The sequence below is a fragment of the Oncorhynchus keta genome, chromosome 10, assembly GCF_023373465.1.
Source record: "Oncorhynchus keta strain PuntledgeMale-10-30-2019 chromosome 10, Oket_V2, whole genome shotgun sequence".
Lineage (NCBI taxonomy): Eukaryota > Metazoa > Chordata > Actinopteri > Salmoniformes > Salmonidae > Oncorhynchus > Oncorhynchus keta.
This window is the reverse complement of record NC_068430.1, coordinates 8445532-8473149: the sequence shown is the minus strand read 5'-3', so window position 1 is coordinate 8473149 and position 27618 is coordinate 8445532. Positions and strand designations below refer to the sequence as shown.

Here is a 27618-nt window from a genome sequence, read left to right as displayed (position 1 = left end):
TGTATAATGAATCATGACTATATACTGTATAATGAATCATGACTATATACTGTATAATGAATCATGACTATATACTGTACAATGAATCATGACTATATACTGTACAATGAATCATGACTATATACTGTATAATGAATCATGACTATATACTGTACAATGAATCATGACTATATACTGTATAATGAATCATGACTATATACTGTATAATGAATCATGACTATATACTGTATAATGAATCATGACTATATACTGTATAATGAATCATGACTATATACTGTACAATGAATCATGACTATATACTACTATAGAATCATGACTATATACTGTATAATGAATCATGACTATATACTGTACAATGAATCATGACTATATACTGTATAATGAATCATGACTATATACTACTATAGAATCATGACTATATACTGTATAATGAATCATGACTATATACTACTATAGAATCATGACTATATACTACTATAGAATCATGACTATATACTGTATAATGAATCATGACTATATACTACTATAGAATCATGACTATATACTGTATAATGAATCATGACTATATACTATATACTGTATAATGAATCATGACTATATACTATATACTGTATAATGAATCATGACTATATACTGTACAATGTATAAGATGTATTTTCTTACCGTCTCCGTGGTAACTCCACCTCACTGTCCACCTCTCCCTCCTCTTCCTCTGAGGACACACCACGTCTCTGCAGAAGAAAAGGGAAGATGTGAAAAGGAAAGATAAGAGGAATCAAGACTACTTCTTGGGTTAGTTAGTATAACTGGTCAGGAGAATCTCTTGTTTCAAGGTTAGTTTGTATAACTGGTCAGGAGAATCTCCTGGTTCTAGGTTAGTTAATTAGTATAACTGGTCAGGAGAATCTCTTGTTTCTAGGTTAGTTTGTATAACTGGTCAGGAGAATCTCCTGGTTCTAGGTTAGTTAGTATAACTGGTCAGGAGAATCTCTTGTTTCTAGGTTAGTTAGTATAACTGGTCAGGAGAATCTCCTGGTTCTAGGTTAGTTAGTACAACTGGTCAGGAGAATCTCCTGGTTCTAGGTTAGTTAGTATAACTGGTCAGGAGAATCTCTTGTCTGAAGGTTAGTTAGTATAACTGGTCAGGAGAATCTCCTGGTTCTAGGTTAGTTAGTATAACTGGTCAGGAGAATCTCCTGGTTCTAGGTTAGTTAATACAACTGGTCAGGAGAATCTCCTGGTTCTAGGTTAGTTAGTATAACTGGTCAGGAGAATCTCTTGTCTGAAGGTTAGTTAGTATAACTGGTCAGGAGAATCTCCTGGTTCTAGGTTAGTTAGTATAACTGGTCAGGAGAATCTCCTGGTTCTAGGTTAGTTAGTATAACTGGTGAGGAGAATCTCCTGGTTCTAGGTTAGTTAGTATAACTGGTCAGGAGAATCTCCTGGTTCTAGGTTAGTTAGTATAACTGGTCAGGAGAATCTCCTGGTTCTAGGTTAGTTTGTATAACTGGTCAGGAGAATCTCTTGTCTGAAGGTTAAGTAGTATAACTGGTCAGGAGAATCTCCTGGTTCTAGGTTAGTTAGTACAACTGGTCAGGAGAATCTCCTGGTTCTAGGTTAGTTAGTATAACTGGTCAGGAGAATCTCCTGGTTCTAGGTTAGTTAGTACAACTGGTCAGGAGAATCTCCTGGTTCTAGGTTAGTTAGTATAACTGGTCAGGAGAATCTCCTGGTTCTAGGTTAGTTAGTACAACTGGTCAGGAGAATCTCCTGGTTCTAGGTTAGTTAGTACAACTGGTCAGGATAATCTCCTGGTTCTAGGTTAGTTAGTATAACTGGTCAGGAGAATCTCTTGTCTGAAGGTTAGTTAGTATAACTGGTCAGGAGAATCTCCTGGTTCTAGGTTAGTTAGTATAACTGGTCAGGAGAATCTCCTGGTTCTAGGTTAGTTAATACAACTGGTCAGGAGAATCTCCTGGTTCTAGGTTAGTTAGTATAACTGGTCAGGAGAATCTCTTGTCTGAAGGTTAGTTAGTATAACTGGTCAGGAGAATCTCCTGGTTCTAGGTTAGTTAGTATAACTGGTCAGGAGAATCTCCTGGTTCTAGGTTAGTTAGTATAACTGGTGAGGAGAATCTCCTGGTTCTAGGTTAGTTAGTATAACTGGTCAGGAGAATCTCCTGGTTCTAGGTTAGTTAGTATAACTGGTCAGGAGAATCTCCTGGTTCTAGGTTAGTTTGTATAACTGGTCAGGAGAATCTCTTGTCTGAAGGTTAAGTAGTATAACTGGTCAGGAGAATCTCCTGGTTCTAGGTTAGTTAGTACAACTGGTCAGGAGAATCTCCTGGTTCTAGGTTAGTTAGTATAACTGGTCAGGAGAATCTCCTGGTTCTAGGTTAGTTAGTACAACTGGTCAGGAGAATCTCCTGGTTCTAGGTTAGTTAGTATAACTGGTCAGGAGAATCTCCTGGTTCTAGGTTAGTTAGTACAACTGGTCAGGAGAATCTCCTGGTTCTAGGTTAGTTAGTACAACTGGTCAGGATAATCTCCTGGTTCTAGGTTAGTTAGTATAACTGGTCAGGAGAATCTCCTGGTTCTAGGTTAGTTAGTACAACTGGTCAGGAGAATCTCCTGGTTCTAGGTTAGTTAGTATAACTGGTCAGGAGAATCTCCTGGTTCTAGGTTAGTTAATATAACTGGTCAGGAGAATCTCCTGGTTCTAGGTTAGTTTGTATAACTGGTCAGGAGAATCTCTTGTCTGAAGGTTAGTTAGTATAACTGGTCAGGAGAATCTCCTGGTTCTAGGTTAGTTAGTATAACTGGTCAGGAGAATCTCCTGGTTCTAGGTTAGTTAATATAACTGGTCAGGAGAATCTCCTGGTTCTAGGTTAGTTAGTATAACTGGTCAGGAGAATCTCCTGGTTCTAGGTTAGTTAGTATAACTGGTCAGGAGAATCTCCTGGTTCTAGGTTAGTTAATATAACTGGTCAGGAGAATCTCCTGGTTCTAGGTTAGTTAGTATAACTGGTCAGGAGAATCTCTTGTCTGAAGGTTAGTTAGTACAACTGGTCAGGAGAATCTCCTGGTTCTAGGTTAGTTAGTATAACTGGTCAGGAGAATCTCCTGGTTCTAGGTTAGTTAATATAACTGGTCAGGAGAATCTCCTGGTTCTAGGTTAGTTTGTATAACTGGTCAGGAGAATCTCTTGTCTGAAGGTTAGTTAGTATAACTGGTCAGGAGAATCTCCTGGTTCTAGGTTAGTTAGTATAACTGGTCAGGAGAATCTCCTGGTTCTAGGTTAGTTAATATAACTGGTCAGGAGAATCTCCTGGTTCTAGGTTAGTTAGTATAACTGGTCAGGAGAATCTCCTGGTTCTAGGTTAGTTAGTATAACTGGTCAGGAGAATCTCCTGGTTCTAGGTTAGTTAGTATAACTGGTCAGGAGAATCTCTTGTCTGAAGGTTAGGTAGTATAACTGGTCAGGAGAATCTCCTGGTTCTAGGTTAGTTAATATAACTGGTCAGGAGAATCTCCTGGTTCTAGGTTAGTTAGTATAACTGGTCAGGAGAATCTCTTGTCTGAAGGTTAGTTACTACAACTGGTCAGGAGAATCTCCTGGTTCTAGGTTAGTTAGTATAACTGGTCAGGAGAATCTCCTGGTTCTAGGTTAGTTTGTATAACTGGTCAGGAGAATCTCCTGGTTCTAGGTTAGTTAATATAACTGGTCAGGAGAATCTCCTGGTTCTAGGTTAATTAGTACAACTGGTCAGGAGAATCTCTTGTCTGAAGGTTAGTTAGTACAACTGGTCAGGAGAATCTCCTGGTTCTAGGTTAGTTAATATAACTGGTCAGGAGAATCTCCTGGTTCTAGGTTAGTTAATATAACTGGTCAGGAGAATCTCCTGGTTCTAGGTTAATTAGTACAACTGGTCAGGAGAATCTCTTGTCTGAAGGTTAGTTAGTACAACTGGTCAGGAGAATCTCTTGTCTGAAGGTTAGTTAGTACAACTGGTCAGGAGAATCTCCTGGTTCTAGGTTAGTTAATATAACTGGTCAGGAGAATCTCCTGGTTCTAGGTTAGTTAATATAACTGGTCAGGAGAATCTCCTGGTTCTAGGTTAGTTAACATATTAAAGCCACCAGATGCCATCCATTGTGCCGTACTACTGATGACTACCTGTTTGCGGGTGACTTGTTTCCGGTAGAGCAGGGCTGCAGGTGTGAGGTGTTGGCTCCTGGGTGACCTGATGATTCCTGTGCCCTCCTCCTTGTCCTCCCCGTCCTGAAGTAACCTTCCTGGGCCTCCCAGCACCGACCCCCTCCCTGCCGCTGCCCCCCTCCCACAGGGGGAGTCTGGGCTGCTGGAGAACGGTATGGAGGCCGCGTCCTCGCTGGGGGTGTTGCTACGCGGTGGGGTCTCTGTCTGGTCATCTGTCCCCACCCCTCCATCCTCCGTCCCTCCTCCACTACCTCCTCCTCCACCTGTAAGTCATTAATACCAACCAGCATCAGTTTCCTAGTTTCCTAAATACTGAAGACTATAAACCATAACTGACTTTATTTACACTATATTTATTTACACTATATTTATTTACACTATACACTATATTTATTTACACTATATTTATTTACACTATTTATTTAGGTTATATTTATTTACACTATATTTATTTACACTATTTATTTACTCTAAATTGATTTACACTAGATTTATTTACACAATTTATTTAGGTTATATTTATTTACACTATATTTATTTACAATATTTATTTACAATATTTATTTACATGATATTTATTTACACTATATTTATTTGCACTATATTTATTTACACTAGATTTATTTGCACTATATTATTTACACTAGATTTATTTACACTATTTATTTAGGTTATATTTATTTACACTATATTTATTTACACTATATTTATTTACACAATTTATTTACTCTAAATTGATTTACACTAGATTTATTTACACTATTTATTTAGGTTATATTTATTTAGGTTATATTTATTTTCACTATATTTATTTACAATATTTATTTACACTATATTTATTTACACTATATTTATTTACACTATATTTATTTACGTATTTTTGGCTCATCATGTCTTATGTATGTTCTGTGACTGTCTATAGTGCTGTATGTTCTGTGACTGTCTATAGTGATGTATGTCCTGTGACTGTCTATAGTGATGTGTGTCCTGTGACTGTCTATAGTGATGTGTGTCCTGTGACTGTCTATAGTGATGTGTGTCCTGTGACTGTCTATAGTGATGTGTGTCCTGTGACTGTCTATAGTGATGTGTGTTCTGTGACTGTCTATAGTGATGTATGTCCTGTGACTGTCTATAGTGATGTGTGTCCTGTGATTGTCTATAGTGATGTATGTTCTGTGACTGTCTATAGTGCTGTATGTCTTGTGACTGTCTATAGTGATGTATGTTCTGTGACTGTCTATAGTGCTGTATGTCTTGTGACTGTCTATAGTGATGTATGTTCTGTGACTGTCTATAGTGATGTATGTTCTGTGATTGTCTATAGTGATGTATGTTCTGTGACTGTCTATAGTGATGTATGTCCTGTGACTGTCTATAGTGATGTATATTCTGTGACTGTCTATAGTGCTGTATGTCTTGTGACTGTCTATAGTGATGTATGTTCTGTGACTGTCTATAGTGATGTATGTTCTGTGACTGTCTATAGTGCTGTATGTCTTGTGACTGTCTATAGTGATGTATGTTCTGTGACTGTCTATAGTGATGTGTGTCCTGTTACTGTCTATAGTGATGTGTGTCCTGTGACTGTCTATAGTGATGTATGTCCTGTGACTGTCTATAGTGATGTATGTCCTGTGACTGTCTATAGTGATGTGTGTCCTGTGACTGTCTATAGTGATGTGTGTCCTGTGACTGTCTATAGTGATGTATGTTCTGTGACTGTCTATAGTGCTGTATGTTCTGTGACTGTCTATAGTGATGTATGTTCTGTGACTGTCTATAGTGATGTGTGTCCTGTGACTGTCTATAGTGATGTGTGTTCTGTGACTGTCTATAGTGATGTGTGTCCTGTGACTGTCTATAGTGACGTGTGTTCTGTGACTGTCTATAGTGATGTGTGTTCTGTGACTGTCTATAGTGCTGTATGTCCTGTGACTGTCTATAGTGATGTGTGTCCTGTGACTGTCTATAGTGATGTGTGTCCTGTGACTGTCTATAGTGATGTGTGTTCTGTGACTGTCTATAGTGCTGTATGTCTTGTGACTGTCTATAGTGATGTATGTTCTGTGACTGTCTATAGTGATGTATGTCCTGTGACTGTCTATAGTGATGTGTGTCCTGTGACTGTCTATAGTGATGTATGTTCTGTGACTGTCTATAGTGATGTGTGTCCTGTGACTGTCTATAGTGATGTATGTCCTGTGACTGTCTATAGTGATGTATGTCCTGTGACTGTCTATAGTGATGTGTGTCCTGTGACTGTCTATAGTGATGTGTGTCCTGTGACTGTCTATAGTGATGTATGTTCTGTGACTGTCTATAGTGATGTATGTTCTGTGACTGTCTATAGTGATGTGTGTCCTGTGACTGTCTATAGTGATGTATGTTCTGTGACTGTCTATAGTGATGTGTGTCCTGTGACTGTCTATAGTGATGTGTGTCCTGTGACTGTCTATAGTGATGTATGTCCTGTGACTGTCTATAGTGATGTATGTCCTGTGACTGTCTATAGTGATGTGTGTCCTGTGACTGTCTATAGTGATGTGTGTCCTGTGACTGTCTATAGTGATGTATGTTCTGTGACTGTCTATAGTGCTGTATGTTCTGTGACTGTCTATAGTGATGTATGTTCTGTGACTGTCTATAGTGATGTGTGTCCTGTGACTGTCTATAGTGATGTGTGTTCTGTGACTGTCTATAGTGATGTGTGTCCTGTGACTGTCTATAGTGATGTGTGTTCTGTGACTGTCTATAGTGATGTATGTTCTGTGACTGTCTATAGTGATGTATGTTCTGTGACTGTCTATAGTGATGTGTGTTCTGTGACTGTCTATAGTGATGTATGTTCTGTGACTGTCTATAGTGATGTGTGTCCTGTGACTGTCTATAGTGATGTGTGTCCTGTGACTGTCTATAGTGATGTATGTTCTGTGACTGTCTATAGTGATGTATGTTCTGTGACTGTCTATAGTGATGTATGTCCTGTGACTGTCTATAGTGATGTGTGTCCTGTGACTGTCTATAGTGATGTATGTTGTAAGTCGCTCTGGATAAGAGCGTCTGCTAAATGACTTAAATGTAAATGTAAATGTAAATGTTCTGTGACTGTCTATATTGATGTGTGTTCTGTGACTGTCTATAGTGATGTGTGTCCTGTGACTGTCTATAGTGATGTGTGTCCTGTGACTGTCTATAGTGATGTGTGTCCTGTGACTGTCTATAGTGATGTGTGTCCTGTGACTGTCTATAGTGCTGTATGTCCTGTGACTGTCTATAGTGATGTGTGTCCTGTGACTGTCTATAGTGCTGTATGTCCTGTGACTGTCTATAGTGATGTGTGTCCTGTGACTGTCTATAGTGATGTGTGTCCTGTGACTGTCTATAGTGATGTGTGTTCTGTGACTGTCTATAGTGCTGTATGTCCTGTGACTGTCTATAGTGATGTGTGTTCTGTGACTGTCTATAGTGCTGTATGTCCTGTGACTGTCTATAGTGATGTATGTCCTGTGACTGTCTATAGTGATGTGTGTTCTGTGACTGTCTATAGTGCTGTATGTCCTGTGACTGTCTATAGTGATGTATGTCCTGTGACTGTCTATAGTGATGTGTGTTCTGTGACTGTCTATAGTGCTGTATGTCCTGTGACGGTCTATAGTGATGTGTGTCCTGTGACTGTCTATAGTGATGTGTGTCCTGTGACTGTCTATAGTGATGTGTGTCCTGTGACTGTCTATAGTGATGTATGTCCTGTGACTGTCTATAGTGCTGTATGTCCTGTGACTGTCTATAGTGCTGTATGTCCTGTGACTGTCTATAGTGCTGTATGTCCTGTGACTGTCTATAGTGCTGTATGTCTTGTGACTGTCTATAGTGCTGTATGTCCTGTGACTGTCTATAGTGCTGTATTTCCTGTGACTGTCTATAGTGCTGTATGTCTTGTGACTGTCTATAGTGATGTGTGTTCTGTGACTGTCTATAGTGCTGTATGTCCTGTGACTGTCTATAGTGCTGTATGTCCTGTGACTGTCTATAGTGCTGTATGTCCTGTGACTGTCTATAGTGCTGTATGTCCTGTGACTGTCTATAGTGCTGTATGTCCTGTGACTGTCTATAGTGCTGTATGTCTTGTGATTGTCTATAGTGCTGTATGTCCTGTGACTGTCTATAGTGCTGTATGTCCTGTGACTGTCTATAGTGCTGTATGTCCTGTGACTGTCTATAGTGCTGTATGTCCTGTGACTGTCTATAGTGCTGTATGTCCTGTGACTGTCTATAGTGCTGTATGTCCTGTGACTGTCTATAGTGCTATATGTCCTGTGACTGTCTATAGTGCTGTATGTCCTGTGACTGTCTATAGTGCTGTATGTCCTGTGACTGTCTATAGTGCTGTATGTTCTGTGACTGTCTATAGTGCTGTATGTCTTGTGACTGTCTATAGTGCTGTATGTCATGTGACTGTCTATAGTGATGTGTGTCCTGTGACTGTCTATAGTGCTGTGTGTCCTGTGACTGTCTATAGTGCTGTATGTTCTGTGACTGTCTATAGTGCTGTATGTCCTGTGACTGTCTATAGTGCTGTATGTCCTGTGACTGTCTATAGTGATGTGTGTCCTGTGACTGTCTATAGTGCTGTGTGTCCTGTGACTGTCTATAGTGCTGTATGTCCTGTGACTGTCTATAGTGCTGTATGTTCTGTGACTGTCTATAGTGCTGTATGTCTTGTGACTGTCTATAGTGCTGTATGTCCTGTGACTGTCTATAGTGCTGTATGTTCTGTGACTGTCTATAGTGCTGTATGTCCTGTGACTGTCTATAGTGCTGTATGTCCTGTGACTGTCTATAGTGCTGTATGTCCTGTGACTGTCTATAGTGCTGTATGTTCTGTGACTGTCTATAGTGCTGTATGTCCTGTGACTGTCTATAGTGCTGTATGTCCTGTGACTGTCTATAGTGCTGCTGACTGTTCTGTGACTGTCTATAGTGCTGTATGTCTTGTGACTGTCTATAGTGCTGTATGTTCTGTGACTGTCTATAGTGCTGTATGTCCTGTGACTGTCTATAGTGCTGTATGTTCTGTGACTGTCTATAGTGATGTATGTTCTGTGACTGTCTATAGTGCTGTGTGTTCTGTGACTGTCTATAGTGCTGTGTGTTCTGTGACTGTCTATAGTGCTGTGTGTTCTGTGACTGTCTATAGTGCTGTGTGTCCTGTGACTGTCTATAGTGCTGTATGTCCTGTGACTGTCTATAGTGCTGTATGTCCTGTGACTGTCTATAGTGATGTGTGTCCTGTGACTGTCTATAGTGCTGTATGTCCTGTGACTGTCTATAGTGCTGTATGTTCTGTGACTGTCTATAGTGCTGTATGTTCTGTGACTGTCTATAGTGCTGTATGTCCTGTGACTGTCTATAGTGCTGTATGTCCTGTGACTGTCTATAGTGCTGTATGTTCTGTGACTGTCTATAGTGCTGTATGTCTTGTGACTGTCTATAGTGCTGTATGTCCTGTGACTGTCTATAGTGCTGTATGTCCTGTGACTGTCTATAGTGCTGTATGTTCTGTGACTGTCTATAGTGCTGTATGTCTTGTGACTGTCTATAGTGCTGTATGTTCTGTGACTGTCTATAGTGCTGTATGTCCTGTGACTGTCTATAGTGCTGTATGTTCTGTGACTGTCTATAGTGCTGTATGTTCTGTGACTGTCTATAGTGATGTATGTTCTGTGACTGTCTATAGTGCTGTGTGTTCTGTGACTGTCTATAGTGCTGTGTGTTCTGTGACTGTCTATAGTGCTGTGTGTCCTGTGACTGTCTATAGTGCTGTATGTCCTGTGACTGTCTATAGTGCTGTATGTCCTGTGACTGTCTATAGTGATGTGTGTCCTGTGACTGTCTATAGTGCTGTATGTCCTGTGACTGTCTATAGTGCTGTATGTCCTGTGACTGTCTATAGTGCTGTATGCGGAACATTATGGGCTGGTTTCCCCAACACAGAGAAATATCCTAAAATGCAGTTCAATCTCGGTTTCATCAGACCAGAGAATCATGAATCTTGTTTCTCATGGTCTGAGTGTCCTTTATGTCCAAGCGGGCTGTCCTTCTGGAAGGTTCTTGGTCACCTCCCTAACCAAGGCCCTTCTCCCCTGATTGCTCAGTTTGGACGGGCAGCCAGCTCTAGGAAGAGTCTTGGTGGTTCCAAACATCTTCCATTTAAGTAGGATGGAGGCCACTGTGTTCTTGGGGACCTTCAATGTTGCATACATTGTTCCCTTCCCCAGATCTGTGCCTCGACACAATCTTGTCTCGGAGCTCTACGGACAATGCCATCATGGCTTGGTTTTTGCTCTGACGTGCACTGTCAACTGTGGGACCTTATATAGACAGGTGTGTGCCTTTCCACATCATGTCCAATCAATTGAATTTACCAATTTACCAGTTGACTCCAATCAAGTTGTAGAAACATCTCAAGGATGATACATGGGAAACAGGAGACACCTGAGCTCAATTTCGAGCCTCATAGCAAAGGGTCTGAATACTTATGGAAATAAGGTATCTGTTTTTTTTTATTTTTCATACATTTACAAAACTTTCTAAAAACCTGTTTCATCTTTGAGTCTATAGTGTATTGTGTGTAGCTTGATGAGGAAATATTTTAATTGAATCCTTTTTAGAATAAGGCTGTAACGTAACAACATTTGGAAAAAGTGAAAGGGTCTGAATACTTTCAGACTGCACTGTATACAAATGTTCCTATCGGACAATATTAAGGATATAAATTCACCTCCTCCTAGGCCTGCGGAGGCGCTCTGGCTACCCCCTCTCTCCAGACCAGGTCTCTCCAGTCCCCTGCGGCGACCCTCTGCCTCCATGCTGGTAGAGATGAGGTCTGGGCTGGACGAGGACATCTTCTTCAGCAGCAGATCATGCTGGAGACCTCTCAGAGCTGCGCTGGGGTCCAGATGCTGCTTGCTGCTGGGGGAAGAATACATCTTTATTGTGGGCCCTGAAGGGCGATTTGGTTTGCAGCAAAATTACACTCTGGCTCTATCTCAATTTGTCGTTTTTCCGATTCCTCGCATTCTTCTCAATTGTATTGGAGGAGATAGTTGAATAGAAGGGCCCTCCTCTACGACCTTCAACCTCTAATGGGTTTTGAGAAGAAGGCAAGCATAGAGGACGTTAGGAATCCAGGAAAGATTCCTTGAGACATCGACAGAATGGACACAATGATACATAAAACGTTTATATACATGTCTCATATTAAACAAATTCATCCAACCACACATCCAGTATGGAGAGTTGTCAACATAAATACCTGGGTGTGGAGGTGGTTAGAGACGTAGTATTAGCCAGACCCAGTGTGGACGATAACGCAGCCTTCAGCCCAGCTAGGTCTCCACTGCTGCCCTTCCCCGCCTTCCTGTAGCGGGGCTTGGCCCGACGTGACCTCCCCGGGGACGTGGATCCCTTCTGGGGGCAGGAGGGGATGGTCACCTGAGTCATGGAGGAGTCCAGCTTGGGAAGGATCACCTCTGACTTTAACAGGTCTGGTCTACTGGAACAACACAGTGGATTCATAGTGAGAAAAGTCTTTAGTTTCTCTACACTGAGCATGGCTCAATAAAGTCAGTCAAGTTGTCTGCCGTTGCTGATAGCTACTTTATTGAGGGAAAATGTACTCACTATGACTAAGTTATGTGGTTGTCCCACCTACACTACAGTTCAAAAGTTTTGGGTCACATAGAAATGTCCTTGTTTTTGAAAGAAAAGCACATTTTTTTGTCCATTAAAATAACATAATATTTATCAGAAACACAGTGTGGACATTGTTAATGTTGTAAATGACTATTGTAGCTGGAAACGGCTGATTTTTAATGGAATATCTACATAAGCGTACAGAGGCCCATTATCAACAACCATCAGTCCTGTGTTCCAATGGCACGCTCAGTTTATATATATATATTATTATGGTTATGTATATATTCTAAATTCTTTAAAAAAGGTGCTATCTTCAGATGAATGCACTAACTGTAAGTTGCTCTGGATAAGATATCTGCTAAATGACTAAAATGTAGAGAAGAGAAATGAATGCAGATGTTTCCTTTTCCCCTGGTATCCAAAGAAACTATCAACAGTAAAGACTGTGTAATGCCTGTAACAAGTAATACTAGATTATAACTACGCCATGTTCCTGTTACCACAATGTATTTCACTAATCAAAACTACACTGACATGGATTTGAACAACAAATCGTGACAAACTAGTGAGAAGTGTGAACGCCACGTTGGTTTCTCCCTCCTCAGTCTCACCTCTTGCTGTGCGCGGGAAGTTTCTGAGGTACGTTGCGTTTCTTGATGAGCTTCTCCATGGAGTTGGACGAGCGTTCCTGTCTGGAGCTGTGGTGCTTGATGCATCCTGGGTACTTATCCAGTGACTGCTCCCTCCTGGGAAACACGCAACATCCTTTTGTTAGTTTGTTCGTTCATTTCTAAGCCATAAAAAAAAAAAAACATATTGTTGGTATTATATATTATAAACTGGGTGGTTCGAACCCTGAATTCTGATTGGCTGACAGCCATGCTATATCAGACCGTATTTCACGGGTATGACAAAACATTTATTTTTCGTGCTCTAATTACGTTGGTAACCAGTTTATAATAGCAATAAGGCACCTCGGGAGTTTGTGGTATATGGCCAATATACCACGGCTAAGGGCTGTGTCCAGGCACTCCGCGTTATGGTGTCATGGTGTATTGGCCATAAACCACACCCCCTCGTGCCTTTTAAGTTATGGCCATAAACCACACCCCCTCGTGCCTTTTAAGTTATGGCCATAAACCACACCCCCTCGTGCCTTTTAAGTTATGGCCATAAACCACACCCCCTCGTGCCTTTTAAGTTATGGCCATAAACCACACCCCCTCGTGCCTTTTAAGTTATGGCCATAAACCACACCCCCTCGTGCCTTTTAAGTTATGGCCATAAACCACACCCCCTCGTGCCTTTTAAGTTATGGCCATAAACCACACCCCCTCGTGCCTTTTAAGTTATGGCCATAAACCACACCCCTCGTGCCTTTTAAGTTATGGCCATAAACCACACCCCTCGTGCCTTTTAAGTTATGGCCATAAACCACACCCCTCGTGCCTTTTAAGTTATGGCCATAAACCACACCCCTCGTGCCTTTTAAGTTATGGCCATAAACCACACCCCCTCGTGCCATTTAAGTTATGGTCATAAACCACACCCCTCGTGCCTTTTAAGTTATGGCCATAAACCACACCCCTCGTGCCTTATATGTTAATTATACCATGTCTGCTATTCCCTCTAGCTCCATGTGACAGATGACGATGAGTATTGTATACACACGTTTCAAGTTTTAATGTTAAGTCCTCAAAGTACTGCGAAATTCCTTTCTTGCAAACTCAAAACTCAACAATGCAATAATCTATATCAATGTAGGACTATAAAATAACATACGGTAGAAACAAAATTACACCAGATATACAAATAACAAATAAGAACATGAGAAAGTAAGAAGTTATATACAGGGTCAGTTCCAAGAGCATATTAACAATGTACAGGGATACTGGAGTGATGGAGGTAGATATGTATAGGGGGAAGGAGACTATATACAGGGTCAGTACCATATTAACAATGTACAGGGATACTGGAGTGATGGAGGTAGATATGTATAGGGGTAAGGAGACAGGGATACTGGAGTGATGGAGGTAGATATGTATAGGGGGAAGGAGACTATATACAGGGTCAGTACCATATTAACAATGTACAGGGATACTGGAGTGATGGAGGTAGATATGTATAGGGGGAAGGGGACAGGGATACTGGAGTGATGGAGGTAGATATGTATAGGGGGAAGGAGACTATATACAGGGTCAGTACCATATTAACAATGTACAGGGATACTGGAGTGATAGAGGTAGACATGTTTAGGGGTAAGGAGACAGTGATACTGGAGTGATAGAGGTAGATATGTATAGGGGTAAGGAGACAGGGATACTGGAGTGATAGAGGTAGATATGTATAGGGGAAGGAGACAGGGATACTGGAGGGATGGAGGTAGATATGTATAGGGGGAAGGAGACAGGGATACTGGAGTGATAGAGGTAGATATGTATAGGGGGAAGGAGACAGGGATACTGGAGTGATAGAGGTAGATATGTATAGGGGGAAGGAGACAGGGATACTGGAGTGATAGAGGTAGATATGTATAGGGGTAAGGAGACAGGGATACTGGAGTGATAGAGGTAGATATGTATAGGGGCAAGGAGACAGGGATACTGGAGTGATAGAGGTAGATATGTATAGGGGCAAGGAGACAGGGATACTGGAGTGATAGAGGTAGATATGTATAGGGGTAAGGAGACAGGGATACTGGAGTGATGGAGGTAGATATGTATAGGGGGAAGGAGACAGGGATACTGGAGTGATAGAGGTAGATATGTATAGGGGGAAGGAGACAGGGATACTGGAGTGATGGAGGTAGATATGTATAGGGGGAAGGAGACAGGGATACTGGAGTGATAGAGGTAGATATGTATAGGGGGAAGGAGACTATATACAGGGTCAGTACCATATTAACAATGTACAGGGATACTGGAGTGATGGAGGTAGATATGTATAGGGGTAAGGAGACAGGGATACTGGAGTGATAGAGGTAGATATGTATAGGGGGAAGGAGACAGGGATACTGGAGTGATGGAGGTAGATATGTATAGGGGGAAGGAGACTATATACAGGGTCAGTACCATATTAACAATGTACAGGGATACTGGAGTGATGGAGGTAGATATGTATAGGGGGAAGGAGACTATATACAGGGTCAGTACCATATTAACAATGTACAGGGATACTGGAGTGATGGAGGTAGATATGTATAGGGGGAAGGAGACTATATACAGGGTCAGTACCATATTAACAATGTACAGGGATACTGGAGTGATAGAGGTAGATATGTATAGGGGGAAGGAGACAGGGATACTGGAGTGATGGAGGTAGATATGTATAGGGGGAAGGAGACAGGGATACTGGAGTGATAGAGGTAGATATGTATAGGGGGAAGGAGACAGGGATACTGGAGTGATAGAGGTAGATATGTATAGGGGGAAGGAGACAGGGATACTGGAGTGATAGAGGTAGATATGTATAGGGGGAAGGAGACAGGGATACTGGAGTGATAGAGGTAGACATGTTTAGGGGGAAGGAGACAGTGATACTGGAGTGATGGAGGTAGATATGTATAGGGGGAAGGAGACAGGGATACTGGAGTGATGGAGGTAGATATGTATAGAGGGAAGGAGACAGGGATACTGGAGTGATAGAGGTAGATATGTATAGGGGGAAGGAGACAGGGATACTGGAGTGATGGAGGTAGACATGTTTAGGGGTAAGGAGATTATATACAGGGTCAGTACCATATTAACAATGTACAGGGATACTGGAGTGATGGAGGTAGATATGTATAGGGGGAAGGAGACTATATACTGGAGTGATGGAGGGTCAGTACCATATTAACAATGTACAGGGATACTGGAGTGATAGAGGTAGATATGTATAGAGGGAAGGAGACTATATACAGGGTCAGTACCATATTAACAATGTACAGGGATACTGGAGTGATAGAGGTAGATATGTATAGGGGGAAGGAGACTATATACAGGGTCAGTACCATATTAACAATGTACAGGGATACTGGAGTGATGGAGGTAGATATGTATAGGGGGAAGGAGACAGGGATACTGGAGTGATGGAGGTAGATATGTATAGGGGGAAGGAGACAGGGATACTGGAGTGATGGAGGTAGATATGTATAGGGGGAAGGAGACTATATACAGGGTCAGTACCATATTAACAATGTACAGGGATACTGGAGTGATGGAGGTAGATATGTATAGGGGGAAGGAGACAGGGATACTGGAGTGATGGAGGTAGATATGTATAGGGGGAAGGAGACTATATACAGGGTCAGTACCATATTAACAATGTACAGGGATACTGGAGTGATGGAGGTAGATATGTATAGGGGGAAGGAGACTATATACAGGGTCAGTACCATATTAACAATGTACAGGGATACTGGAGTGATGGAGGTAGATATGTATAGGGGGAAGGAGACTATATACAGGGTCAGTACCATATTAACAATGTACAGGGATACTGGAGTGATGGAGGTAGACATGTTTAGGGGTAAGGTGACTAGGCATCAGGATGTATGAAAAACGGCAGCATAAATTATAATTGTCCTGTGAGTGTGCAGAGTCCTGTGAGTGTGCAGAGTCCTGTGAGTGTGTAGAGTCCTGTGAGTGTGTAGAGTCCTGTGAGTGTGCAGAGCCCTTGCAATTTAGCTATTTAGTTAGCTATTTAGTTAGCCATTTAGTAAGCTATTTAGTTTTCTATTTACTTTGCTCTTAAGTTAGCTATTTCGTTAGCTATTTCGTTAGCTATTTAGCAGTCTTATGGCTTGGGGATAGAAGCTGTTCAGGAGCCTGTTGGTGTCAGACTTGATGCACCGGTACCGCTTGCCATGTGGAAGCAGAGAGAACCTTCTAAAGCTTGGTTGTCTGTAGTCTTTAACGATTCTACAGGCCTGCCTTTCACACCGCCTGATATAGAGGTCCTGGATGGACGGGCCCCAGTGATGTACTCAGCCGTCTGCATCACCCTCTGTAGCGCCATGCAATCGAGGGCGGTGCTGTTGCCATACCAAACAGTGATGCAGCCAGTCAAGATGCTCTCAATGGTGCAGCTGTATAACTTTTTTGAGGATTTGAAGGCCAATGCCAAACCTTTTCCATTTCCTGAGGGGGAAGAGGTGCTGTAGCGCCTTCTCCACGACTGTACGTATGTGACTGGACCATTTTAAGTATTTTGTCATTTGGACAATGCTGTGCATTGATTACAGCTCAGTGTTCAACTCCATTGTCCACTCCAAGCTCGTCACCAAGCTTAAGACCCTGGGATTGAACACTTCCCTCTGCAACTGGATCCAGGACTTCCTGAGAGGACGACCCCAGCTCGTGAGGGTAGGCGACACCTCTTCCTGCCATGCTGACCCTCAACACAGAGGCCCCCCAGGGGTGTGTGCTTAGTCCCCTCCTGTACTTCCTGTTCACCCATGACTGCGTGGGACTCCGACACCATCGTTAAGTTTGCTGATCGCTGGTGACAACGAGACGGCCTACAGGGAGGAGATCAGTGACCTGGCAGTGTGGTGCCGGGGCAACAACCTCTCCCTAAACGTCAGTAAGACCAAGGAGCTGATCGTGGACTACAGGAAACGGGGGGGGCGACACCCCAATCCACATCAACGGGGCTGTAGTGGAGCGGGTCGAGAGCTCCAAGTTCCTCGGTGTCCACATCACTAAGGACTTAACATGGTCCACTCACACTCGTACAGTTTTAACATGGATATTGTGTGTAAGGTGTGCAACAATGACTAAGGTTATTACTTGAGTAGCTCCTTCTCCTTGAGCTCCAGCTGTAGCATAACGGCGTTGAGCTCCATGTAGAGGTTGTTGGCTCTCTCCAGCTTCCGCTCATAGTGCTCGCGTATATCCAGGGCATGTCTGGTAGAGAGGGAGAGAGAAAGCCAACGAGACAAATAGGGGTTAATACAAACACATTACAATGCAGCTAGCTATTAATGTACTGTCTGTCTGTACGGTATTTATGTATCTACTGTAGGATTCTTTCTGCATGTTCATTCGCTCCCTCACTAACTCATTCACTTAAATATTAAGGAATTAAACCATCCATCCATTCATCCATCCATCCATTCATCCATATATCCATCCATGCATCATCCATCCATCATCCATCCATCCATCCATCTATCATCCATCCATTAATCCATCATCCATCCATCCACCCATCATCCATCCATTCATCCATCCATCCATCCATCATCCATTCATCCATCATCCATCCATCTATCATCCATCCATCCATCCATCATCCATCTATCTATCATCCATCCATTCATCCATCATCCATCCATCTATCATCAATCCATCCATCCATCCATGCATCCATCATCCATCCATCTATCATCCATCCATTCATCCATCCATGCATCCATCATCCATCATCCATCCATCTATCATCCATCCATCCATCCATCCATCCATCCATGCATCCATCATCCATCTATCATCCATCCATCCATGCATCCATCATCCATCCATCTATCATCCATCCATCATCCATCCATCATCCATCCATCTATCATCCATCCATCCATCCATCCATGCATCCATCATCCATCTATCATCCATCCATCCATCATCCATCCATTAATCCATCATTCATCCATCCATCATCCATCCATCCATCATCCATCCATTAATCCATCATCCATCCATCCATCCATCCATCCATCTATCATCCATCCATCCATTAATCCATCCATCATCCATCCATCATCCATCCATCATCCATCCATTAATCCATCCATCTATCATCCATCCATCATCAATCCATCCATCCATCTATCATCCATCCATCATCCATCCATCCATCTATCATCCATCCATCCATCTATCATCTATCCATCCATTAATCCATCATCCATCCCTCCATCTATCATCCATCCATCATCATCCATCCATCCATCCATCCATCCATCCATCTATCATCCATCCATCCATTAATCCATCATCCATCCATCCATCCATCTATCATCCATCCATCCATGAATCCATCATCCATCCATCTATCATCATCCATCATCCATCCATCCATCCATCTATCATCCATCCATCCATCCATCCATTAATTCATCATCATCCATCCATCCATCCATCCATCTATCATCCATCCATCTATCATCCATCCATCCATCCATTAATCCATCATCCATCCATCCATCTATCATCCATCCATCATCCATCCATCCATCTATCATCCATCTATCATCCATCCATCCATCCATCCATCCATTAATTCATCATCATCCATCTATCATCCATCCATCCATTAATCCGTCATCCATCCATCCATCTATCATCCATCCATCCATCTATCATCCATCCATCCATCCATCCATCTATCATCCATCCATCCATCCATCTATCATCCATCCATCCATCTATCATCCATCCATCCATCCATCATCCATCCATCCATCTATCATCCATCCATCCATTAATTCATCATCATCCATCCATCTATCATCCATCCATCCATCTATCATCCATCTATCCATTAATCCATCATCCATCATCCATCATCCATCCATCCATCTATCATCCACCCATCATCCATCCATCCATCTATCATCCATCCATCATCCATCTATCATCCATCCATCCATCCATCCATCCATCCATTAATTCATCATCATCCATCTATCATCCATCCATCCATTAATCCGTCATCCATCCATCCATCTATCATCCATCCATCCATCTATCATCCATCCATCCATCATCCATCCATCCATCCATCCATCCATCCATCCATCCATCCATCCATCCATCCATCCATCATCCATCTATCATCCATCCATCCATCTATCATCCATCCATCCATCATCCATCCATCCATCTATCATCCATCCATCCATCTATCATCCATCCATCCATCCATCATCCATCCATCCATCCATCCATCCATCTATCATCCATCCATCCATCCATCCATCATCCATCCATCCATCCATCCATCCATCCATCCATCATCCATCTATCATCCATCCATCCATCATCCATCTATCATCCATCCATCTATCATCCATCCATCCATCCATCCATCTATCATCCATCCATCCATCCATCATCCATCCATCCATCATCCATCCATCATCCATCTATCATCCATCCATCCATCATCCATCCATCCATCCATCTATCATCCATCCATCCATCATCCATCTATCATCCATCTATCATCCATCCATCATCCATCCATCCATCTATCATCCATCCATCCATCATCCATCCATCATCCATCCATCCATCCATCCATCATCCATCCATCCATCCATCCATCCATTAATTCATCATCCATCCATCCATCCATGACCCTCTTCCTGTACCTGAGCTCCTCTTTGCGTCGTATAATCATCTCCTCGTCCAGTCTGTGTATACACGTCCCCTCTGATTTGATCTTCTCAAAGTGTTGCTTCACCTCCTCACGCCACTCTGCCTGCAACACAGATACAGCAACAGACGCCGTGTCAGTTAAAACACAGCACCACAGATTATAGTGACAGTTAAAACACAGCACCACAGATTATAGTGTCAGTTAAAACACAGCACCACAGATTATAGTGACAGTTAAAACACAGCAATACAGATTATAGTGTCAGTTAAAACACAGCACCACAGATTATAGTGACAGTTAAAACACAGCAATACAGATTATAGTGTCAGTTAAAACACAGCACCACAGATTATAATGACAGTTAAAACACAGCACCACAGATTATAGTGACAGTTAAAACACAGCAATACAGATTATAGTGTCAGTTAAAACACAGCACCACAGATTATAATGACAGTTAAAACACAGCAATACAGATTATAGTGTCAGTTAAAACACAGCACCACAGATTATAGTGTCAGTTAAAACACAACACCACAGATTATAGTGACAGTTAAAACACAGCAATACAGATTATAGTGTCAGTTAAAACACAGCACCACAGATTATAATGACAGTTAAAACACAGCACCACAGATTATAGTGACAGTTAAAACACAGTAACACAGATTATAGTGTCAGTTAAAACACAGCACCACAAATTATAGTGTCAGTTAAAACACAGCAATACAGATTATAGTGTCAGTTAAAACACAGTAACACAGATTATAGTGTCAGTTAAAACACAGCACCACAGATTATAGTGTCAATTAAAACACAGCACCACAAATTATAGTGTCAGTTAAAACACAGCACCACAGATTATAGTGACAGTTAAAACACAGTAACACAGATTATAGTGTCAGTTAAAACACAGTAACACAGATTATAGTGTCAGTTAAAACACAGCACCACAGATTATATTGTCAGTTAAAACACAGATTATAGTGTCAATTAAAACACAGATTATAGTGTAAATCATAACAGTTAGACAGCAGCATAGACATACCATGTGTGTCAGTCAAAATGAATCCATGTCACAGAGCATCTCAGAACACTTTCTGAACGAAAATACACCGTGGACATTTTCCTGCCTGTGTACCATTCTGACTTTGACAAGTGCCTTTTATCTGCTGTCTGTCTAGTCTTGTCCAAGGACATAAGGGTTTTTAAGAGAGTGTTTGTGTGTGGTCGTGTGCAGGTCCGTTCGTCCGTCACGGTCCATCTGTGTGTGTGTGGCTCTTGTTATTAAGCTAATGGAGTTTGAGAGCACTCTGCTCTGCCTGCAGCCACCCCTCTCATCCCTCATTCCTTTATGTCCTCCTTGCCCTGCCTCCCCCTCCCTGCCTCTCCTTCCTTCCCTCCCTCTGCCTCTCCTCCCCCCCTCCCCTGCCTCTCCTTCCTTCCCCTCCTCCCTGCCTCTCCTCCTCCCCCTCCTCCCTGCCTCTCCTTCCCTCCCTCCTCCCTGCCTCTCCTTCCCTCCCTCTGCCTCTCCTTCCCTGCCTCTCCTTCCTTCCCTCCTCCCTGCCTCTCCTTCCCTCCCTCCCTCCCTGCCTCTCCTTCCCTCCCTCCTCCCTGCCTCTCCTTCCCTCCCTCCTCCCTGCCTCTCCTTCCCTCCCCCCTCCCTGCCTCTCCTTCCCCCTCCCTCCTCCCTGCCTCTCCTTCCCTCCCTCCTCCCTGCCTCTCCTTCCCTCCCTCCTCCCTGCCTCTCCTTCCCTGCCTCTCCTTCCCTGCCTCTCCTTCCCTCCCCTCTCCCCTCCCTTCTCCCTGCCTCTCCTTCCCTGCCTCTCCTTCCCTCCTCCCCTGCCTCTCCTTACCTGCCTATCCTTCCCTCATCCCTGCCTCTCCTTCCCTCCCCCTGCCTCTCATTCCCTCCTCCCTGCCTCTCCTTCCCTGCCTCTCCTTCCCTCTTCCCTGCCTCTCCTTCCCTGCCTCTCCTCCCCTCCTCCCTGCCTCTCCTTCCCTGCCTCTCCTTCCCTCCTCCCTGCCTCTCCTCCCCTCCTCCCTGCCTCTCCTTCCCTCCTCCCTGCCTCTCCTTCCCTCCTCCCATCCTTCTCTCCACATCTTCTCCTCTCCTCCCAACCCCTTCTACCTGCCTCTCCTCCACATTAAAGCAATCAATAGAATAGACTGTAGCAGCTAATACTTCTTGCTGCCATCACAAGAAAAATCCATTATGAGAGGAGAGGGGGGGGGAGGATGAAAGGGGGAGGGTGGAGAAAGAAAGAGAGAAGAAAGGGAGGGGGCGGGAGGGGTGAGTGAGAGGGCAGGAGGAGAAGAGAAAGGGAAAGGCGAAAAGAGAGGGGGAGGAAGAGGAGAGGGGAGAGAATAAAGTGGAAGTGAGAGAGAAGAGAGAGAGATGAGTAGGAAAGGAGGAGATGGAGAGAGAAGAGAGAGAGGAGAAGGGGGGGAGAGAGAAGAGAGAGAGAGGTGTAGGGAAGGAGGAGAGAGAGAGGAGTAAGGAGGGAGAGAGAAGAGAGAGAGGAGAAGGGAGGGAGAGAGAAGAAAGAGAGTAGGGAAGGAGAAGGAAGAGAGAGAGAGGAGTAAGGAGAGAGAGGAGTAGGGAAGGAGGAGAGGCAGAGAGGAGAAGGGAAGGAGGAGAGGCAGAGAGTGGAGGAGAGGCAGAGAGAGGAGTAGGGAAGGAAGAGGGGCAGGGAGAGGAGTAGGGAAGGAGGAGAGGCAGAGAGAGTAGGGAAGGAGGAGAGGCAGAGAGAGGAGTAGGGAAGGAGGAGAGGCAGAGAGAGGAGTAGGGAAGGAGGAGAGGCAGAGAAAGGAGGATGGAAGGAGGAGAGAGAGGAGTAGGGAAGGAAGAGAGGCAGAGAGAGGAATAGGGAAGGAGGAGAGGCAGAGAGAGGAGTAGGGAAGGTGGAGAGGCAGAGAAAGGAGGAGAGTAGGAGGAGAGAGAGAGGAGTAGGGAAGGAGGAGAGGCAGAGAGAGGAGTAGGGAAGGAGGAGAGGCAGAGAGAAGAGTAGGGAAGGAGGAGAGGCAGAGAGAGGAGTAGGGAAGGTGAAGAGGCAGAGAAAGGAGGAGGGTAGGAGGAGAGACAGAGAGAGGAGTAGGGAAGGAGGAGAGGCAGAGAGAAGAGAGGGAAGGAGGAGAGAGAGGAGTAGGGAAGGAGGAGAGGCAGAGAGAGGAGGAGGGAAGGAGGAGAGGCAGAGAGAGGAGGAGGGAAGGAGGAGAGGCAGAGAGAGGAGAGGGAAGGAGGAGAGGCAGAGAGAGGAGTAGGGAAGGAGGAGAGGCAGAGAGAGGAGTAGGGAAGGAGGAGAGGCAGAGAGAGGAGTAGGGAAGGAGGAGAGGCAGAGAGAGGAGTAGGGAAGGAGGAGAGGCAGAGAGAGGAGGAGGGAAGGAGGAGAGGCAGAGAGAGGAGTAGGGAAGGAGGAGAGACAGAGAGAGGAGTAGGGAAGGAGGAGAGGCAGAGAGAGGAGTAGGGAAGGAGGAGAGGCAGAGAGAGGAGTAGGGAAGGTGGAGAGGCAGAGAAAGGAGGAGGGTAGGAGGAGAGAGAGAGGAGTAGGGAAGGAGGAGAGGCAGAGAGAGGAGTAGGGAAGGAGGAGAGGCAGAGAGAAGAGTAGGGAAGGAGGAGAGGCAGAGAGAGGAGTAGGGAAGGTGGAGAGGCAGAGAAAGGAGGAGGGTAGGAGGAGAGAGAGGAGTAGGGAAGGAGGAGAGAGAGGATTAGGGAAGGAGGAGAGGCAGAGAGACGAGGAGGGAAGGAGGAGAGGCAGAGAGAGGAGTAGGGAAGGAGGAGAGACAGAGAGAGGAGTAGGGAAGGAGGAGAGGCAGAGAGAAGAGTAGGGAAGGAGGAGAGAGAGGAGTAGGGAAGGTGGAGAGGCAGAGAGAGGAGGAGGGAAGGAGGAGAGGCAGAGAGAGGAGGAGGGAAGGAGGAGAGGCAGAGAGAAGAGAAGGGAAGGAGGAGAGGCAGAGAGAGGAGTAGGGAAGGAGGAGAGGCAGAGAGAGGAGTAGGGAAGGAGGAGAGGCAGAGAGAGGAGTAGGGAAGGAGGAGAGGCAGAGAGAGGAGTAGGGAAGGAGGAGAGGCAGAGAAAGGAAGAGGGAAGGAGGAGAGGCAGAGAATGGAGGAGGGACGGAGGAGAGGCAGAGAGAGGAGTAGGGAAGGAGGAGAGGCAGAGAGAGGAGTAGGGAAGGAGGAGAGGCAGAGAGAGGAGAAGGGAAGGAGGAGAGACAGAGAGAGGAGTAGGGAAGGAGGAGAGGCAGAGAGAGAGGAGGGAAGGAGGAGAGGAGGAGGAGGGAGGAGGAGAGGGAAGGAGGAGAGACAGAGAGAGGAGTAGGGAAGGAGGAGAGGCAGAGAGAGGAGGAGGGAAGAGGAGAGGGAGGAGGAGGGAAGGAGTAGGGAAGGAGGAGAGACAGAGAGAGTAGGGAAGGAGGAGAGGCAGAGAGAGGAGGAGGGAAGGAGGAGAGGGAGGAGGAGAGGCAGAGAGATGGCAGTTTTGGGGCTGGTATTTGCGTCACTAGATGCCATCAGGTTCAGAAGCAACGGGACGCAGCCAGGAGGAAATGAATCAGGAAAACTGATGTGTGTTTATTGGGGTCGTGCTTATGTGACTGCCTGTGTAATTGCATGCACGGGCACTTGTCCATCAGCTTGTAATTTTACAAGGCAACATATATCTTTCCTCGACAGACAGCAGGGAAATTGGTATTGAGTGAGAGAGAGAGAAAGAGCTGCTAGTTGGCTTTAGTAGGAACAGTATTCTTTCTGTATTCATAGAGACTCACTACTATACTATAGTGTCCTTTGTCATAAACCAGGCATAGTCATAAACCAGGCATAGTCATTGCGCGTCGTGCGAGACCCATGCTTCTCTCTGCGACTTGATTGGCGGCTTGCGGTAATAATCTGAAAGAACTTGTTTTGTTTTCCTCAGTCAGCTGAATGTGCCACTTACTTCATAGAACCGTGGTCATGTAAATAACCTTTAGCGTCTTGGGACAAACAGAGAGATAAAAGCGGGTTCTGGCGCGTCTTGAATTTGTTTTCATTCTAGGAATTACCAACTATGAGCCCCATACCCTGAGTTTATACATAGGAGCCCCATATAGGAGTTTATACCTGTGTTCTGTTTCCATGTACAACATAACCTGTGCAGGACTCGGTAGGAATGCAGAGTGAGAAATCTGCACAGGATAAGATTGTTTGATGTTTTCCTCAACTTTTCAATACCTTTCTGATGCACATTTCAATCACTCCACAGCATACTTCCTTCGATCCACACAGCAATATCTGGCAAATCTGGTGCAGTCCACGAGGAGGAGATGCACTGCAGTACTTAATGCAGCTGGTGGCCACACCAGATACTGACTGTTACTTTTGATGTTGACACCGCCTTTGTTCAGGGACACATTATTCCATTTCTGTTAGTCACATGTCTGTGAAACTTGTTTAGTTTTTGTCTCAGTTGTTGAATCTTATTTACACGTTAAGTTTGCTGAAAATAAACGCAGTTGACAGTGAGTTTATCTTAAATATCATGTATGAATCTGTTTAATTTCATGTTTTGAATCAATTTGACTTTGTGACCCCCCACACAACCCATGTTCTCCGATGGGGTATGGCGGCTCGCCCAGTGATTTTGTTTTACAAAAGTGTCTCTCTTGGAAATATTAGTGACATAAACCTTTATAACTCTAAAATGAACATTTCATTTAAAGATGGCTGTCCTGTAGTCATGTTGCCAGCGTGTCAATTGCCATTCTAGTACTCTGTTTACTCATGTGACAGTACCTGAGATTTGAAGTATGTCTCCTGTGGGGTAGACAGCAGGTCAGCGGAGGCGATGTCCAAGTGCAGTAAGATCTGTCTGAATGAAGGTCTGTTCCTGGGCTTACTGCTCCTGGAGGCAGATACACACATATCTTTAAATACAACTACAATGTACAACATCTACATCTTCTGATTACTTAAAATCCTCTTCTATTTGTTAAACATGTTCATGCCCTGTCCTCCCATCCCCTCTTTATGCCTGTACCCTCCCTCCCTCCCTCCCTCCCTCCCTCCCTCCCTCCCTCCCTCCCTCCCTCCCTCCCTCCCTCCCTCCCTCCCTCCCTCCCTCCCATCCCTCTGTCTCACCAGCACTGTCTCAGCAGTATCTTGAATCCGTCTGGGCAGCTCTCTGGGACAGGTAGGTTCAGGCTATTGTTTCCCACCCCCCAGATGATGGCTGAAGAGTCCACGTCTTTATACGGCACCTCTCCGGTCAACATCTCCCATAGCACCACACCAAACGACCTGCAGAGAGAAGGAGAGAGATGCCATGAGTCCATACTACTCTTTAAAATGAACACTTCTGGACAGTAAAGATGGGTTTTCAGGAGCCAGTGTGAAAAACAACATCTGCATCGTTTGTATTATAGCCTCTTCCATGTGTCCTAATACCCTCGTGCTTACAATATAGTTTCCCATTTTATACAAAAACAAGGCTGTGTAGGCTACATGTTTGTGTGAAAAGTGCCAGTCGGTCAGTGTGTGTTTATGTGTGTACTGGGCTCCCCTGGCTTTTAGCCCTAGTCTTCCCGGTGCCAGGGTGTGGCTCTTCCCCTGCCGTCGGGTAGAGGATGGGGGATAAGGGAGGTCCCGTCCCAGGGGAGTAACTATGGAAAGGTTGTTGTTGATGACACCTTGGATCTGGATCACCACGGCAACTCTGGTGCACACCAATAGTATTGTGGGGGAGGGAGAAAGCACCAATAGCATCATGTGGGAGGGAGGAAGCACCAATAGTATTGTGGGGAGGGAGAAAGCACCAATAGCATCATGTGGGAGGGAGAGAACACCAATAGCATCATGTGGGAGGGAGGAAGCACCAATAGCATCATGTGGGAGGGAAAAAGCAGCAATAGCATCATGTGGGAGGGAGAGAACACCAATAGCATCATGTGGGAGGGAGAGAACACCAATAGCATCATGTGGGAGGGAGAGAACACCAATAGCATCATGTGGGAGGGAGAGAACACCAATAGCATCATGTGGGAGGGAGAGAACACCAATAGCATCATGTGGGAGGGAGAGAACACCAATAGCATCATGTGGGAGGGAGAGAACACCAATAGCATCATGTGGGAGGGAGAGAACACCAATAGCATCATGTGGGAGGGAGAGAACACCAATAGCATCATGTGGGAGGAGAGAACACAATAGCATCATGTGGGAGGGAGAGAACACCAATAGCATCATGTGGGAGGGAGAGAACACCAATAGCATCATGTGGGAGGAACACCAATAGCATCATGTGGGAGGAGAGAACACCAATAGCATCATGTGGGAGGGAGAGAACACCAATAGCATC

At 44.3% G+C, this 27618-nt stretch overlaps 1 protein-coding gene and 1 long non-coding RNA gene across 11 annotated transcripts in view; one reads left to right on the top strand and one right to left on the bottom strand.

Moving 5' to 3' along the window:
• The window catches only part of LOC118380936 (mitogen-activated protein kinase kinase kinase 12-like), a 109732-nt gene that overhangs the window by 7027 nt on the left and 75087 nt on the right, over positions 1-27618 (bottom strand). For 3 of the 5 annotated variants that reach the window (XM_052526404.1, XM_052526403.1, XM_052526407.1), the window contains exons 6-14: positions 26403-26561; positions 26058-26166; positions 20277-20386; positions 17692-17808; positions 12532-12666; positions 11538-11777; positions 11004-11194; positions 4178-4482; positions 664-731 (exon numbers count right to left, since the gene is read on the bottom strand). In XM_052526404.1, the coding sequence (XP_052382364.1) occupies positions 664-731; positions 4178-4482; positions 11004-11194; positions 11538-11777; positions 12532-12666; positions 17692-17808; positions 20277-20386; positions 26058-26166; positions 26403-26561 (1434 nt within the window). The remainder of the gene's footprint in view (positions 1-663; positions 732-4177; positions 4483-11003; positions 11195-11537; positions 11778-12531; positions 12667-17691; positions 17809-20276; positions 20387-26057; positions 26167-26402; positions 26562-27618) is intronic. The other 2 variants (XM_052526406.1, XM_052526405.1) reach the window with 2 other exon arrangements.
• On the top strand, positions 13797-16469 carry LOC127932083 (uncharacterized). 6 transcript variants are annotated; one of them, XR_008143970.1, is made up of 5 exons: positions 13797-13906; positions 13954-14034; positions 14679-14725; positions 14901-15109; positions 15949-16469. It is a non-coding gene; the product is annotated as an uncharacterized LOC127932083 (long non-coding RNA). The 6 variants fall into 6 exon arrangements; XR_008143972.1 differs by lacking the exon at positions 13954-14034 and having other exon boundaries at positions 13848-13906; XR_008143975.1 differs by lacking the exons at positions 13954-14034; positions 14679-14725 and having other exon boundaries at positions 14948-15109.